This window comes from Spermophilus citellus (genome assembly GCF_964194105.1).
Source record: "Spermophilus citellus genome assembly, chromosome: 3".
Lineage (NCBI taxonomy): Eukaryota > Metazoa > Chordata > Mammalia > Rodentia > Sciuridae > Spermophilus > Spermophilus citellus.
Genome location: NC_138184.1, coordinates 225,386,954 through 225,401,711, shown reverse-complemented (window position 1 = coordinate 225,401,711; position 14,758 = coordinate 225,386,954). Strand labels below are relative to the sequence as shown.

The 14,758-nt window shown below is 49.8% G+C and overlaps 1 protein-coding gene across 5 annotated transcripts in view; it reads right to left on the bottom strand.

Annotated features, from left to right (window-relative positions):
• KRBA1 (KRAB-A domain containing 1) overlaps positions 1-14,758 on the bottom strand; it is a 40,674-nt gene that overhangs the window by 10,130 nt on the left and 15,786 nt on the right. For 2 of the 5 annotated variants that reach the window (XM_081282967.1, XM_081282968.1), the window contains exons 14-18: positions 13,920-14,123; positions 13,689-13,829; positions 13,140-13,247; positions 12,550-12,660; positions 10,621-11,046 (exon numbers count right to left, since the gene is read on the bottom strand). In XM_081282967.1, the coding sequence (XP_081139093.1) occupies positions 10,621-11,046; positions 12,550-12,660; positions 13,140-13,247; positions 13,689-13,829; positions 13,920-14,123 (990 nt within the window). Of the gene's footprint in view, positions 1-8,344; positions 10,043-10,260; positions 11,047-12,549; positions 12,661-13,139; positions 13,248-13,688; positions 13,830-13,919; positions 14,124-14,758 lie in introns of those variants that run through there. The other 3 variants (XM_081282969.1, XM_081282966.1, XM_081282970.1) reach the window with 3 other exon arrangements.

Below are 14,758 nucleotides of genomic sequence, written 5' to 3'. Positions count from 1 at the left end.
ACACCGACTCTCACCTGCAGGAAAGGGAGCCGAGGGTAGAGCAGGCAGGTCAAGGGGGGTCGCCCTCCGAATACTCACAGGTACCGGCACAAAACTTTCACATTTTGCAATTCCATTCTTGTTGATCTCATTTGAGCCAAGATACAGATTTTCAAGATACAGATTCATCTCACATAAGACCTGGAGGTTTACACAGTCTTAATGAGCGTGGGATTTTAGTTTCACCTACTTCTAATCCCTTCCACCGCATCTACCAGGTGATGTTCTCACCAGAACCTGGAGCTGCTGCCTGTGTCAGTCCCCTTCTGGGTGAGTCCCTCACCCTGTACTTCCTTTGGCCTCAGGCTCCCAGTGTGTGGGGACTGAGGACACCTAGCATTGTAGCCGATGGACAGAAGTGTGAGGCAGAAATGTGAGTTCTGGGGAGATCAGTCCTCGGGAGATTCAGATTTGACTGGAAGTGCTCCTGGCACACAGTCGAATGCTCAGCCCCCAAAATGAAGCCCACTGTGGCAAGACCTCAAATTAGTTTCCTTTCTGGGGCTCTTGGAGGCCTTAATGAACTTGTCTTCGTCGGAGGTCACAGGCTCTAGTTAACCACCCTCTGCTTCCCACAGCCTCTCCCTGCCAGGATTGATTAATGGATCATTGGCTCTCCTAGTGGCCTCTGCTAGAGCCCCTAACAGTGGTTGCTTCTGGGCTCCGCAGTGGCACCATGATACTCTTTATTTTTTTTTTAATAGATGAAAGGATTTATTAGTTTGGCTAGAGCACCCTTTTGAACTCGTGATCCTCCTGTCTCAGCCTCCAGAGCCACTGATTCATTGATTCATTCAATTTACTCAAAATGTTTATCAAGCACCTGCCATGTGGTTGTACTGCTGTAGCCTCTGGGGGAGTCGTAATGACAAAGGGACCACATATCCCTGCTGGCACAGGAAGAACAAGTGAAGAAAGCAGTATCTTATCAGCCAGTGCTGTGGAGAGAAGTCAGGTGGAGGTGGGGGGCCGGGAGGGCTGTGGTGCCCCATTGCGATTTTACTTGGGAGGACAGGGATGGTCTTACTGAAAAGGTGACATTTAAGTTCAGGGTGACATAAGTTTCAATGACACCAATGAATAAAGATTGTCAAGTTTTCTAAAAACAGGTTTCCCTATCTTCCTCATAAGCTTTCAAACATATCCATTTTCCTTAGCAAAGAATAATGTCAAAGAATGGCTTAAAGAGACCTTGTGGATAATAAGGGTTGCACCCTGGGATCTTGGTGCTGCCATTTGGGACTCAATAAATAAAATCAACAAGACTCCGAGTTCAGGCAGTGAAAGAAGAATGGCTGAGACAGAACAGAGGATGCCAGTATCTGTGTACTTGGCTGCAGTGACACAGGAGTCGAGTGGCGCTGCCAGTGCTTCATTTGAGTTTCTCAATAGCATTTTCACTGAAGCGGAACAAGCCTTAAAGGAAGTGGTCCCTTCTACGCCTGGGGCAGGGAAAGCACAAGGGGAACCTGGCTTCTTGTTGTGCCAAAAATAAGATTCTTTTTTGTTTCCAAGGAGAGGCAGGATGTGCACAGCAGCTTGGCACCCAACTGGCCAAATTTTGGACAATTTGAGTTTCAAAAATAAATACAGCAAAAAAGAAGCCATGAGTTTATGATACACTAAAAGGAGTAGCAGTGGTTAGAGTTCCTTTTTACAGAAGATAGAGTCTAGTAAATACAGAAGGAATGTCCTGAGCAGCTTTTCTGCTGCCATGCCCTGCCACCATGATGTGTGTTCTGCCTCACCTCAGGCTCAGAGGAAAGGAACCCACCAACCACAGACTGAAACCTCCAAAACCATGAACCAAAATAAACCTTTCTTCCTCCAAGTTGTTTGTGTTAGGTATTTTTGTCACAGTGATGAAAAGCTGACTGACACACATTGTAATTGAGCAACTGCATTTATCATCATCTATACTGGGATGAGTAGAATAGGAAGTAGTCAACAACACCTATGAAGTACACTTCCTAAAAATGTTTTACCTGAATCTAATCATGAAGAAACAACGAGATAAATCAAGATGATGGGACAGTGTACAAGACAACTGCTTGGATCTGTTAAGAAATGTCAACATCATAACAGAAAAAAGGGAAAGGGATGGTTCTAGATCTTAAAAATGGAAGAGCTGTGGCAATGCAGCGCATGGTCCTTAGTTGGAACTTGGACAAAAAGAAATTATAAAATCATTATTGGCACAATTGGGAAAATTTGAATATAGTTTATACATTATTCAATAATATTATTTAATATCAAGTCTCTTGGGGTTGTAATATGTAGTTAGTAGTATTATGATTATATACAATGTTTTCTTGGGGTATACGTGATAAAGGATTTGGGGATGTCATGATGTCTGAAATTTACCTACAAATGGTTCAGCAAATAAGAAAAAATTCTTCTTATATAGAGGGGTAGGGATGGGGGAGAGAGAGAGACAGAGAATATGAATGGAACTCTGGCCAAATATGAACAATTGGTGAGTTATAGGTTAAGCATATGTGATATTCATTATACTATCCTCTCACATTTTCTGTAGATTTTAAATAAAAAATGATTAATTGCACTATATGATGGAATTTGTAAAATTAATACAGATATATCCGACTAATGGAGAAACCCTTTTGGAAAGTAATTTGACTTTCCCTATCTGGATCGTGAAATTGTACATACTTGGTGATTCTATTTCTGGGGATTTTAAAACAAGAAGAAAGCCTTGGTCACAAATATGTTCACCACAAGCCAAATGTCGGGCAGTAAAAAGATGATAAATAAAGAGTGCCAGTTCCAGTAATTAGAATCATAAATGTACAAGCAACATAGAACACTTGGGCTAAACCAACAGAAGGGGGCAGTAGTGAGTAGCAGTGAACAGTGCACCTGGAGTCCCACCTGGATTTTCACCTGTGTGGCACCTCTTGGCTGAGTGATTTGGGACAAGCTACAGAACTGTTCAGATGCTCGGGTTTTGAACTTGTGAAATGGGGATAACAAACTTCATAGGATTGCTATGTGGATTTGCTGTCTTTAAAGTCCTTACTGTAAAATCCCTGGATGTAGTATGTGCTTAAGAAACATTAGCCATCATCATTATTACTGCTATCAGCTCTGATTGTGAGGTGGAGGTAGGAACTGAGTTGGGCTTTGACAAATACAACTGAGAATTTGAGGGAGGGTATTTCTGGCAGGGAGAACAGTAAGGAAGAATGTGTGGGCTCAGATATGCATAAGAAATAGGGAGCAGTCTGGGCTGGCTGAAGTACACAGTCACAGTACTCTCTCTGTGGGAGATTGCAGTGAGTCAAGTGGTTTCTGGACTCAGCTGAGGCAGCCAGAGCTAGAGTGAGGCATAGGCTTGACTCCACAGCCAGTGGGGGGACATGCAGGACCCCCCTCCCCCAAGCTGGAGCAGGTGGTGAGGATCTGGCTGTGCTTCAGGAAGACAGACCTGGCAATAGGAAGGCATATGGTCATCCCTGTCCAGTGACACACAGGGCAGCTGCACAGACACAACCGCAGGATCTTTGCAGTGGTCCTGTGTTTAGGGACAGGAAGGGTGGACTTTGTGGCTTCTCAGCTTTCCTTCAGCCTCTCTTTCACCTGCTAGTTTAGCTTTGGTTTGTAATTGCTTCCCCTTCCCTGCAGATGGCTCTGAGGCGCTGGAACTGAAGCCCCTCTTCTTGCCCCAGCTTTCTCCTCTGAAACAGGAATTCCTGCCGCTCTGCCCTAGATCTAATACAGAAAGCGTCTCTGTGTGATCTGAGGGACAAGCAAAGACATCTCAGACCAAAAATAGCCTCCTTTTCTGCTCACAGCAGCCTGAGAGTCCATTGAAAGTTTCTGGTAAAATGCAAATATTTCCTGCGGTGGGGGAGGGGGAGGCAATAAAATGGACTAATTTAATCAGCTCCCTAGTTGAGAATTTCCAAGGGGCTGGGATCCAGAGAGATAAATTTCATTGTTGGGTTGGGAGAAGGAGGGGCAAAGGCCAGTAGGAGGATTCTCAGCTGGGGACACTCACCCTAGAACCTGGGGGGCTCCCGTGCCATGCACATGCCCCGCCCCTGCAGCTGCCCCCTGCCTATTACAGGGCTCTGTGGTCCCTCTCCCCAACCCACCTGCCATCACGGTGAACTTCTGCCTCCAAAGAAGTGCCATAAGCCTGTCTGGCTGGGCCAAGGAACTCCAAGGCTAGCAGGGAGGGGAGCTGAAAGGCCACGGGAACCCTGACCACAGAGGGGGATTGTTCTGTGTTTGCCCCCAAGAACAGCTCTCAGCCCCTGCTGCACGTTAGAACCTCGAGACTTGAATACATGCTGGGGGATTGTGCCTTCCTTCTGTTGATTACTTCAGTAAGTGTTTACACACACACACACACACACACACACACACACACCTGTGTGACTTGGAGCATGTCTCTTTAACATTTGTGTGCTTCAGCTTCCTCACCTGTAAACTGAGGCTACCTGAGTTGTTATGAGGAGTAAGGAATGAAGGAAATCCTCGAGAGTGTTCAAGTTTTCTCCACATGAATCTTTAGTGGGTTTATTCTTAGATTCTTTTTTTTTTTAATTTTTTTTTTTTTAGTTATCGGCGGACACAACATCTTTGTTGGTATGTGGTGCTGAGGATCGAACCCGGGCCGCACGCATGCCAGGCGAGCGCGCTACCGCTTGAGCCACATCCCCAGCCCTATTCTTAGATTCTTGATTTTTTCCCTCTGCTACAAATGAAAATTTTTAAATAATTTTGATTTCGTAACTGCTATTGGTATATGCAAATACAAATTATTTTTGGTGTGGCTTTTTATCAGTTACCTTATAAGCTCATTTTTTTTTTTTTTTTTATTTCACAATATGACTGATTCTGTGCACAGTCATTCTACCTTGGAGTCGTGATTCCTGTTCCTTGTTTTCTAATCCTCAAACCTTTGTTTTCTTTCTGCCTGACCTGGCTAGAATATCTAGTATAAGACTGATAATAGTGTCTGAGGGGACTCCTCTCTTGTTCCCAGGCTGAGGATACACTTAAATATGCCACCGTTAAGTATTAAGCTTTTTTTGTTTGTTTGCAATTTTTACCAAAGTAAGAAATTTCCTTTTTCATCCTAACTTATTTAGAATACGTACAGGTGTGGGCTCTGATCACATGGTCTTTCTGTAGCCATTGAGATGATCACAATTTTCTTCCTTCAGTAGGAATGCCAGTTACTATTGGTGATTTTCAATTGTCAAAAATCATTCTTGAATTTCAAAAATCAAACATGGCCATGATGTCTTCGTCTCCTTTTCTTTCTTCTTGGTCCTAGGGATTGAACCCAGGGATGCACTATCACTGAGGTACGTCCCCAGCCCTTTTTATTTTGAGACAGGGTCAACAAGTTACCAGGCTGGCCTTGAATTTGCAATCCTCCTGCCTCAGCCTCCCGAGGAGCTGGGATTCTATGGGAGCATGCCACCATGCCTGGCTATGGTATTTTATTATTCTTACACGTGGATGGGTGATTTGGGAATATTTTATTTCGGATTCTGCTTCTGTGTACATGTTCTGAGACTGGCCAGTGATTTTCTTCTCTGGATTATGCTTCTGAAGTCAGTTTCAAGGTTATGCTTGTCTCATAAACCAGCTAAAGAGACCATGTTTCTCTGTTCCTCTGGAGAGGATTGTGTATTGTTGACATAATTCCCCTGCAAATGGGAGGAAGAAAGTCCCCACGCCACCTCCGGGCCTTCGGCTTCTTTTACGGAAAGACGTTTCATGATGGAAGCAATTTTTTTCATTGGTATAGAACTGCTCTGGTTTTCTCTCTCATTGGTTCTGTTTAAAGGTGTCTTTTTTTTTTTCTTTGCCTGTTTCCTCATCAGGAACATTACTCAAATATGTGTGTTAGGAGAAAGGGGTCATAAAGAGGCCTTGAGGGCAAAGGAGGAAATATAAGGGATAACTTTTTTAAAGAATAGTAATGCAGATTGCCTGAATATCTCATCAAGTCTAAGTGGGCCACACACTTTTCATTCTGAAAACTAAGCAAGAGGTAAGAGTAAATTAAAGTTTTCACCGTAAAGAAATGGTAACTATTTGAGGGCTGGGGTTGTGGCTCAGCAGTAGAGCACTCATCTAGCATGTGTGGGGCCGTGGGTGGATCCTCAGCACCACATAGAAATAAAGTAAAGGTATTGTGTCCAACTACAACTAAAAAACAAAAAGAAAGAAATGGTAACTATTTGAAGGCACAGATATGTTTCGCATTACCTAAAGTATGGATGTATCAAAACATTCCATGTTACCACATCAATATAACAATTTTTATGTTTTTTAAAGGTGTATTCTTGTGGGAGCTTAATATTCTAACTAAATTTTCAGATTTTTGGTAAAAAGTTGCTTTGTCATCTTATCTTCCTCTTGTCTGTGGTACCTGAAGTCATGCACCCTTTTCATTCCTGAAGCAGATTTGTGCTTTATTTTCTTTCTAAGTTGCTGAGGCTGATCTCGAACTTGCCACCCTCCTGCCTCAGCCTCCTCAGGTGCTGGGATTACAGCCTGGCTGTGCTCTCTCTTCCCATTGACAAATTTCACCACAGCCCAATCAGTTATTGGTTGTGGTAAGATGGTGCTGACTCCATCTTTTGTAGTATGTTATTCCATTACTTTCTGCTGTCTCTTTCTCCCCATTCACTCCGGCGTGGACTTGCTCTGCTGTTCAGTTGGCAGCTTCTAAGTTCCCAGCCATCACAAGCTCACCTGTGCCCAAGTACTCAGCTTTATGCTACAAGTTTGGATACATGGCATTTTCTTACAGTTCTAGATGCTTCTAGCTTTCATTATGATGTCTTCATTGACGTGTTATTTTAGCAGTATAATTCAGATTTTTTGAATATACAGAATTTCTGGTTACATTTTGCTGCTTGATTCTAGCTTAAAAGATAAGGCATGGTCAGTCAGAGAACATACTCATATAATCTCAATACTTTTACATTTGTTTAAACTGCTTGGTCTTTTTTTTTTCTTTTCTAATGTTTGGCATCTGCTTGCAAAGAATGTGTGTTCAGTAGTCCTGCGGTGCAGTGTTCTGTGACCCTGATCAGGCTGATTCTGTGAATTGGCTTGTTCAGATCTTGTGTTTCCTTCCTGATCTGTCTTTGAGGAAAGTATGGTAAAATATCCCAGATGATGGTCAATTTGGAGCTTTCTACTATTAGTCCTTTAAGGTAGCGCAAGGAAAAATGGAATGAATGAGAACTGCCCCCACCGCTGACCCATAGCAACACTGTCCATCCAAACTTGACAGGAAAGAGGAAAAGCATGAGGAGGAGGAGAAGAGAAAATCCCAAATAAATGACAACATCGAAAATAAAACCCTTGAACATGTGGGGTAAATATAGGGCACACACTACGATGCTACATTCAATCCTAAGTATTATCTGTAATTGTTACATTTAAATGGGTTAAGGGGTCCCAGAATAAAATTTAAGATGGATTATGAGATAAAATCCACATGTAGATGGTTGATAGGAGGCACATTTAACACATGGAGATGTGAGGTCAAGAGCAATCTGGCGGGGCTGGGGTTGTGGCTCAGGGGTAGAGCACTTGCCTATCGTGTGTAAGGCCCTGGGTTCGATTCTCAGCACCGCATATAAATAAATAAAATAAAGCTTCATCAATATCTAAAAAAGTATTAACAAACCCAACAGCAATCTGGCTACCAGTGCATGAGGCCCCTTTAGGAGGGAGCAGTGAACCGCATGGTGTTGACAGGCAGTGAACTGTGGTCCCTGTACTCTCTCCCCCAATTCCACTGGACACTTAGGGGTGGCTTGGGTGGGGACATAGGAAAACTACTCACATCTGAGTGGGACCTTCCCACTTTCCTGCCTCATGAAGGCCTGGGCTGGCAGGAGGAGATGGAGTAGGCGGAGGGCCCCTCATGAGCTGGGTGGGGAGGGAGGGAGGACCTGCACTCAGGCCAGCTGGGAGCTGCTTCCCAGGATGGTGGCATGCAGACCTGGAGCCTTCGTTGTCCCCACCTCCAGGCCCCTCAGAAAGGTCCTGTTTTCCTCAAAGTGGCTATATTTCTTTTCCAAAAGAGCCCCTGCACAGCAGCTGGACACAGCACCAAATACTTATATTGTATATAGCCTCTCATCAAATCAGACTCTAGAAGGCTCTTCAGCTAGCAATTGTGGAAGACGCTAGAGACCTGCTTCCTGCAAGATGAACACAGCTGCCCGTCAGGGAACTTCCTACCATTTAACCATTCACATCCCATGGTCCACACTTCTTTGACCACAGTAGTCTGGTGAGCCCTGGACAGGAGGAGGTGGCACACCGAGGAGGAGGGGCCAAGTGCTGGGCACAATGAGAATGCTAGCTCTTTCCAGCTCTACCATCAGCAGCTGCGACCCCGAGCAAGTATTTCATGTGCCAAACTGTCCCTTTGCCCCTGTGGCATAGGGCTCATGTGCTGCCTGTCTGTAAAGCCCAGGGGACAAAAACTACCTTGATGTCCCACTCAAAGTGGGAGAGAAGAGAGGAGAGGGCGTGTTTCAGCAGATGGACAGAATTCCCTTCCTCCAGGCAAGGGCCACCTACGTGGGACACCTCTCCAGCCAGTCTGCATCCTACCCCTGCCTGTTGCTGCTGAAAAGTGCCCAGTGCTACTCTGGAACAGGAGCTGAGAGCTGAGGACTTTCCCGTCCTGTCAGCACAGCTGGGGAGAGGCCACTTCTTCCAGTCAACATTCTGCCTACACAATCTGACGCATGCTGACTTCCACGCCATCAGCTCGGCACTTGCTCTGGTCCTGTAAGCACCTTAAATGCCCCTTTGTGGTGGTCTCTGCCCCGGGCTGCTCTGCTGACACACCACTGGCAGCCAACAGCAAGGAGGGGTGAGTCCCACGCAGGACCTGGAGGGGCATCAGGTCATAGCTGTCTCCAGTGGCCCACGCCTTAGGGACACACTGGGCAAAGCAGCTTGCGTGGTCATTGTGGACAGAGGTCCCTTGTGGCCTTGGGCTTCAGCAGGGGCACCCAGGGCCCTGTGTGCATCGGCACAGTTCCTGGACGTTCTTCAGATTAAATGAGGATGTGGGTGGAGCCCTGGCTCTGGAGATGAGGTGAGCGGCACTGGAGCACTGTCCAGTGTCCACGATGGGGCCACAGGCTGGTCTGTCCCACCCAGCAGGGCAGGAGCCTGCTTAGTGACAATGGTCATGCCACTGGGGTCCAACACAAACCCAAGACTGACCCCATTCCCTTGTGTGTTATGGGCCGGTGTCCCAGCCTGTGCCCAGGACCTCAGGCCTTACTTAAAGAGAGGGTCTTTATAGAAGTGATCAGGTTGAAATGAGCTCTGAGGGCAGGCCTCCCCAACACAGCTGGCACCCTGACACAAAGCAGGTACCCGGAGACAGAGATGCACGAGACACTGCAGATACAAAGATGGCACCTCTCTGTGCCTGTGCAGAGTCCAGTACAGACCTGCCCTCGTGGCCAGCAGAAAGAACCAACCCTGAGGATCCTGAGCTCAGGCTTCGGGCGTGCAAGGCCAGCCTGTGCACTTGTTGGGCAGCCCCAGGCTAGCCCCTTGGGAGCAGCACTGCTAAGGTGCCTTGGCGTCTCCAGAGGTGCATGTATGTGGGACACTGAGCTGCACTGTCCCCACTGTACTGGGGGCCCAGTCCAGCCAACCATGCCCCAGTGTGGGCCCCCACCAAGTGCCTTCCTATAGGAGCCAAGGGCCCTTCCTCAGCAGCTAACGTCCTTTAGAACCCACACTGGTCATCCAGCTTAGACCGCAGGGCAGAGTTCTCTCAAAAGCACATGTGCCAGCATTTACTCCAGGAAAGCAAGGGCCCAGCCCTCTGCTGGGCTCCAAGATCAGGAGGGGCAGTGGTCAGGGAAAGGGCCTCATGGTCACGATACACGGCTCTGTGTGCGCGCACACCACCACCTGAGTGTGGATGGTCCTCGTGAGGACAGGAGGGAGCAGCATCTGACTGAACCTGAGCCAAGACACCAGAGGCACAGTGAGGAGTGCACCCCACAGCAGCCTCCTGAGCAGACGCCACTGAGCTGGTACAACCAGGGCAAAGGGCGGGCGTCTGGCAAGGGGACGCCAGCAGAGCAGGGGAGGAAGGCCCACCCTGGTAGAGGGCAGCCTGGGGCTGGCAAGGGGTACCTGGGGTGCCCTGCGTCCTCAGACAGCTGAGCTGCTGAGGGGCCTCACCGTGGGCTCCTGTGTTCACCACCCCAGAGGGTCCCCAGGAGGGCTCTCCCAGCAGGCTGCAAAGATCCTTGCCTGGTTTGGACCCTTACTGGTGCTGCCCCTGCAGGCAGTGGCTCCATGTCTGCACTTGTTGCAAGAGACATCAGGGGGGTAAGGCAGCAGGCACAAAAGTGGGGAGAGGGCCTTGGCACCCAGGATGTCCAAGAAGGGGGTGCCCAGTCAGCACAGTGTGGCAATTGGGTGTCATGGAGGGGGGCTGCTGGGATGGGCTGGGTCTGGGTCTGGAAGGTTCTGCTGGGGGAGCATCAGGGGGCACCAGGTGGACCCTCCCTCTGGGGAGTCCCAGGGGGTCACCTGTCCGGCAGCCTTCTGCTTGGACCCGCAGGATCTTTGGTTTAGGTCTGGCAGGGCCCTTTTGCCTCCAGTAGGACACGTGTCTGTGACCCAGTCCATTGGCCCAGCGAGGCCCCCGGGGGAGTGACCAGGGCCAGGAAGCCTGGCGCTTTGGCCCAGGACCCTGGTGGTGCCTCCCCAGCCGATCCACTTGGGTCCTCATTGTGGCTACTTCCTGAGCCAGTCCTGCCAGGGCTGTGGCCAGCTGGTCCAGCTTCTCTGTGAGCGCAGCACCAAGACTGTGCAGCTCCTGTTGCAGGGGCCTCCCGCAGGGGCATGGTGGCTGCGGGGGGGCAGCTGGCCACAACGGTGAGTCAGCTGCCAGAGGGGGACACTTGCTGGGTGGCTCAGGTGGGTCCCTGGGGAGCTGCCTCCTTTGGGTCCTGGCTAAAACCAGAGTGAGGACAAGGTTAGGACAAGGAGCTTTTGACCCCCAGTTCCCTTGCACTAGTGTTCAGTGTCCTGCCTGCTCTAAGCCTGGCTTCTAGAGTGAAGGAAGTTGCCTCGGGCTGGAGAACACAGGCGTAGCTACGCCTCATTACAGCCAAACTGCCATCTTCTGCCATTCCCCACCCTGATGGGTAGGACCAGCCAGACACGGGTTCCATGGTGACCAGCTTTCTCAGGACAGTGGTCTTTCAACTTCTGGGAAAAAAAAATTGGTGCGTTCCTCTGCCACCACTAGGGCCAAATGTTCCACCTATCCCTGCCCTGGGGGGTCAGTGAGAAGGGCCCAGAGAAGGCCCCAATGGCACAAGCTAGGGTTGAGGGTGAGCACCCAGGAGATGGGCCAGGAGTCCAGCTGAGAACCATTAGGATATTTCCAATGGGGTCACTCAATACCCAGTGCCCTTGGATACAAACGCCCCTCCTGTCTTTCTTCCCCTCACTCAAAAGTTATAGATTGAGAGATTTTGATGTCTTAAATTATTTAAAAAAATAATCTAGCAGGTGCAGTGTGTACACCTGTAATCCCCAGCAGCTCAGGAGGCTGAGACAGGGGATCTCAGGTTCAAAGCCAACCTCAGCAACTTAGCAAGGCTAACCTTGTCTCTAAATAGAATATAAAAAAGGCCTGGGGGTGTTGCTCAGTGGTAAAGCACCCCTGAGCTTAATCCCCTAGTATCCCTCCACAAAAGAAAACTCATCTAATCCTTTACCCCCAATTCCCCTGGAGCTGGGCTCTCCCAAGGTAAGCCTTGCAGGCAGCCCTAGGCCAGACCCTGCCATTTCTTAAGACACTTGGTCGACTGGGTGGAGGGAACTGCTACCCCTGTTCCTGCGCCCCAGCCAAGGCTCTGCCCTTCTCTTGTCAGCACCCCCAGAACTGCAGGTGGAGCAGAGTGATGGCTTGAGTGGTCCAAGGCCCCAAGGCCCCAAGCCCTGTCTGGTCTAGTTCTTTAGTTGAAGCAAGAACGTTGCCCTGCCCTGAGGGAGGGCAGGGGCTACCCCAGAGTGCACCCCCACTCCAGGCCACACTCCCAAGTCCCTGGTATTAGGCTGCCCCAATGTGACCCAGGGCACAGGTGACTTGACCTCCTGCCTGTCTCACTGTGGCTCCTCAGAAGTGTGACTTGGAACCAAAGATTTTGGGATGACCCTGGCCAGGTCACTCAACAGTGCTGGTCACTGTTTCCTCATCTATTCTCTGAAGTCCCCTCAAACCCCAAATTTTGATTCAGGACAATTTCTTCACTGCATGAGGTCTTGGGAAACCCCCACAGTTCCTGTAACGAGACACGGAAGCGAAATGGGCACCAGGAGTGGCTCATAGGTCAGACTTTCCCTGCCCACAACCTGCACAACAAACTTGGGAGGGTGTTTTCTTCTTGGAACTGGAGGCTGGGGTCCTGGCCAGTGCAGAGGGGACAGGGAAGCCACCAAGCTCACCTGCGACACTGTGCCTTCCACATCCAGGCTCTAGGCTTCTGGGTTCTTCACCTCCCCCGGACCCGGGCCTTTCTTCCAGCTGAGGGGCAGACCAGGGATGCCCCGCTGCCTCTGTGGAAAGAGCACAGGGTACTTGGGACAGGGACACATGTAATTTTGCCAGAGCCACTCTGACATGAGGATGTTAAAATGTGGAAAAAAAAAAATCGAGCTTTCCACTTTTAAACAAGGATTAAATGAGATGCAAGTTGGACACTGGGCCCACCAGGGATCCTGGCTCTGGTGAAATGGGCACATGGGTGAAGGCCCTGGTGTGCAGCCCCTGCCCTGTTCCCAGCAGGAGGGCTGTGCTGGAGTCTCAGTGTCCTCTGCAGCTCCCGCCTTATGCTCAGGGATCCATTAGGTAGGTCCTGCCCCCAGCAAGATACCCCAAGGATATGCTGGGGGCATCCCCTAGACCACAAGAAGTCATTCTGACATCTTTTGCAGGGCCATGGAGCAATGAGGAATGTGGTGTGCAGGGGCGCAAGGCAGAGGCCGAGGCCTGTGGACGGAGTAGCTCCGGCCCCTGACTAACTCCCTGACCTTACCTCCTCCTCCTGCGGCACTGCTGAGAGGGATGGGTAGGCAGGCACTCTCTGCAGCCTCTTCTCTCCTGGGTGACCGGGACTTGCCTCCTGTCCCTTCTGCTTTTCCTACTGGGAGCAAACACTGGGTCACAAACCTGGGTGGTAGAGTGGTGGCTGGGGGCAGCAGGTGGCATTTCTAACTTTCTTGACAGGACAACCTCCAAGAATTTTTGCTTTTGATGTTTTTTTTTTTGTTGACTGCCAAGATTTCAAAAAGTTACATGACGACAATGTTATCATTTTATACACACACTCATACCTATTGTGCACATATAGTATTAAGTATGTGTCATCGAGTGGCTTGCCAAGAATCCTGCCTCCAGTCACGTGCAAGCCCTGCTCTGGGTACTCTGCTCAAGGGCCCCATCTTCTTCCGCCTCAGCTTCCCTTACAGGCTCAAATATAGAGGACTTTCTGTCCCCAGGCAGAGTAACAAGGGGGCTTGGAGAACTGAGTCTGGACCCCGGGCCCTGTGGGGACATGTGGATGCATGCGGGGACTCAGGCTCACCTGCACCAAGGCCACTGCGGTCCTCAAGCTCTCTTCTTTCATGCCCGTCACGAGGGCTGCTGCCAATATTGCCTCTGGGGGACCTACCAGGGCCAGGGGACAGAGGAACTGGATGCTTGCAGCTGCGAAGGTGCTCTAAGTCTGTCACAAACAAAGCTGGCATCAGAGCACTGACCAGTATCCTGGAGAGCAGCTCATGGTCACCCCTGCCCCGTGCCCCAGCAGACTCACCCTGAAGGGGTGGCCGCCAGGGCTCGGGTTCCATCCGTGCATCTTCATCAGAGCTGCTGAGGCTTGAGCTGGCGCCAGGGCTGGGGCTGGGGCCAGGGCCAGGGCCAGGGCCCACCAAGCAGGCAAAGCGCAAGGGCCTCACAGGCAAGATCCCCCTCAGAGAGGTCTCTAGACAGTGCAGTGGGGAGGGCCTGGGGGCTGCCCCTATGCAGACGACAAGAGAGCCAGCTGGCTATCACCTGATGGCAGGTAGGAGTTTGCCCTGATGACCAGGTTCACAGACCAGGTCCCTCATGGTTCAGTCCCCAGCTCACATGGGGTCTGAACAACTCTCTCTTTGGCTATGGGACATGGAGAAATCAAAGCCTGGTCAAGTCCCTGACTACTCTGGAAGGCCAATTGGGAAACTTTCCACAAGTGTCAAGTCCCTAGAAGCCACTGTGGTCAGGTTCTTGCCAAGCCCCGGGTCTACGAGTCCTGCAGCCTCTCGCAGTCTGCGTCCCTCTACCCTGCACCACAGAGACCAGCAGCTGGGCAAGGGCAGGAGGGTAAGAAAAGCCACAGGACCTGCTGAGCCATCCTCCTGCCCCTGCAGACCTGCAGCAAGCTGCCAGAAGGATCTATCTGGACATAGCAGGTGGAAGGGGGCTCTTGCCCCCCAGAGTCTCCACTGGAGAAACCAATGGCTGCACAGAACAATGGTCTTCCCACCCTGATCTCAGCACTGGGTCACTTTATCTTTTTCTTTCACCAATTTCAGTTTCTGCCTGGCTCTTGCTTCCATCTTCTGGGGAAGGGATGAGAGAGAAGGAAGGAGGAAAAACATGCCAGTAACACTG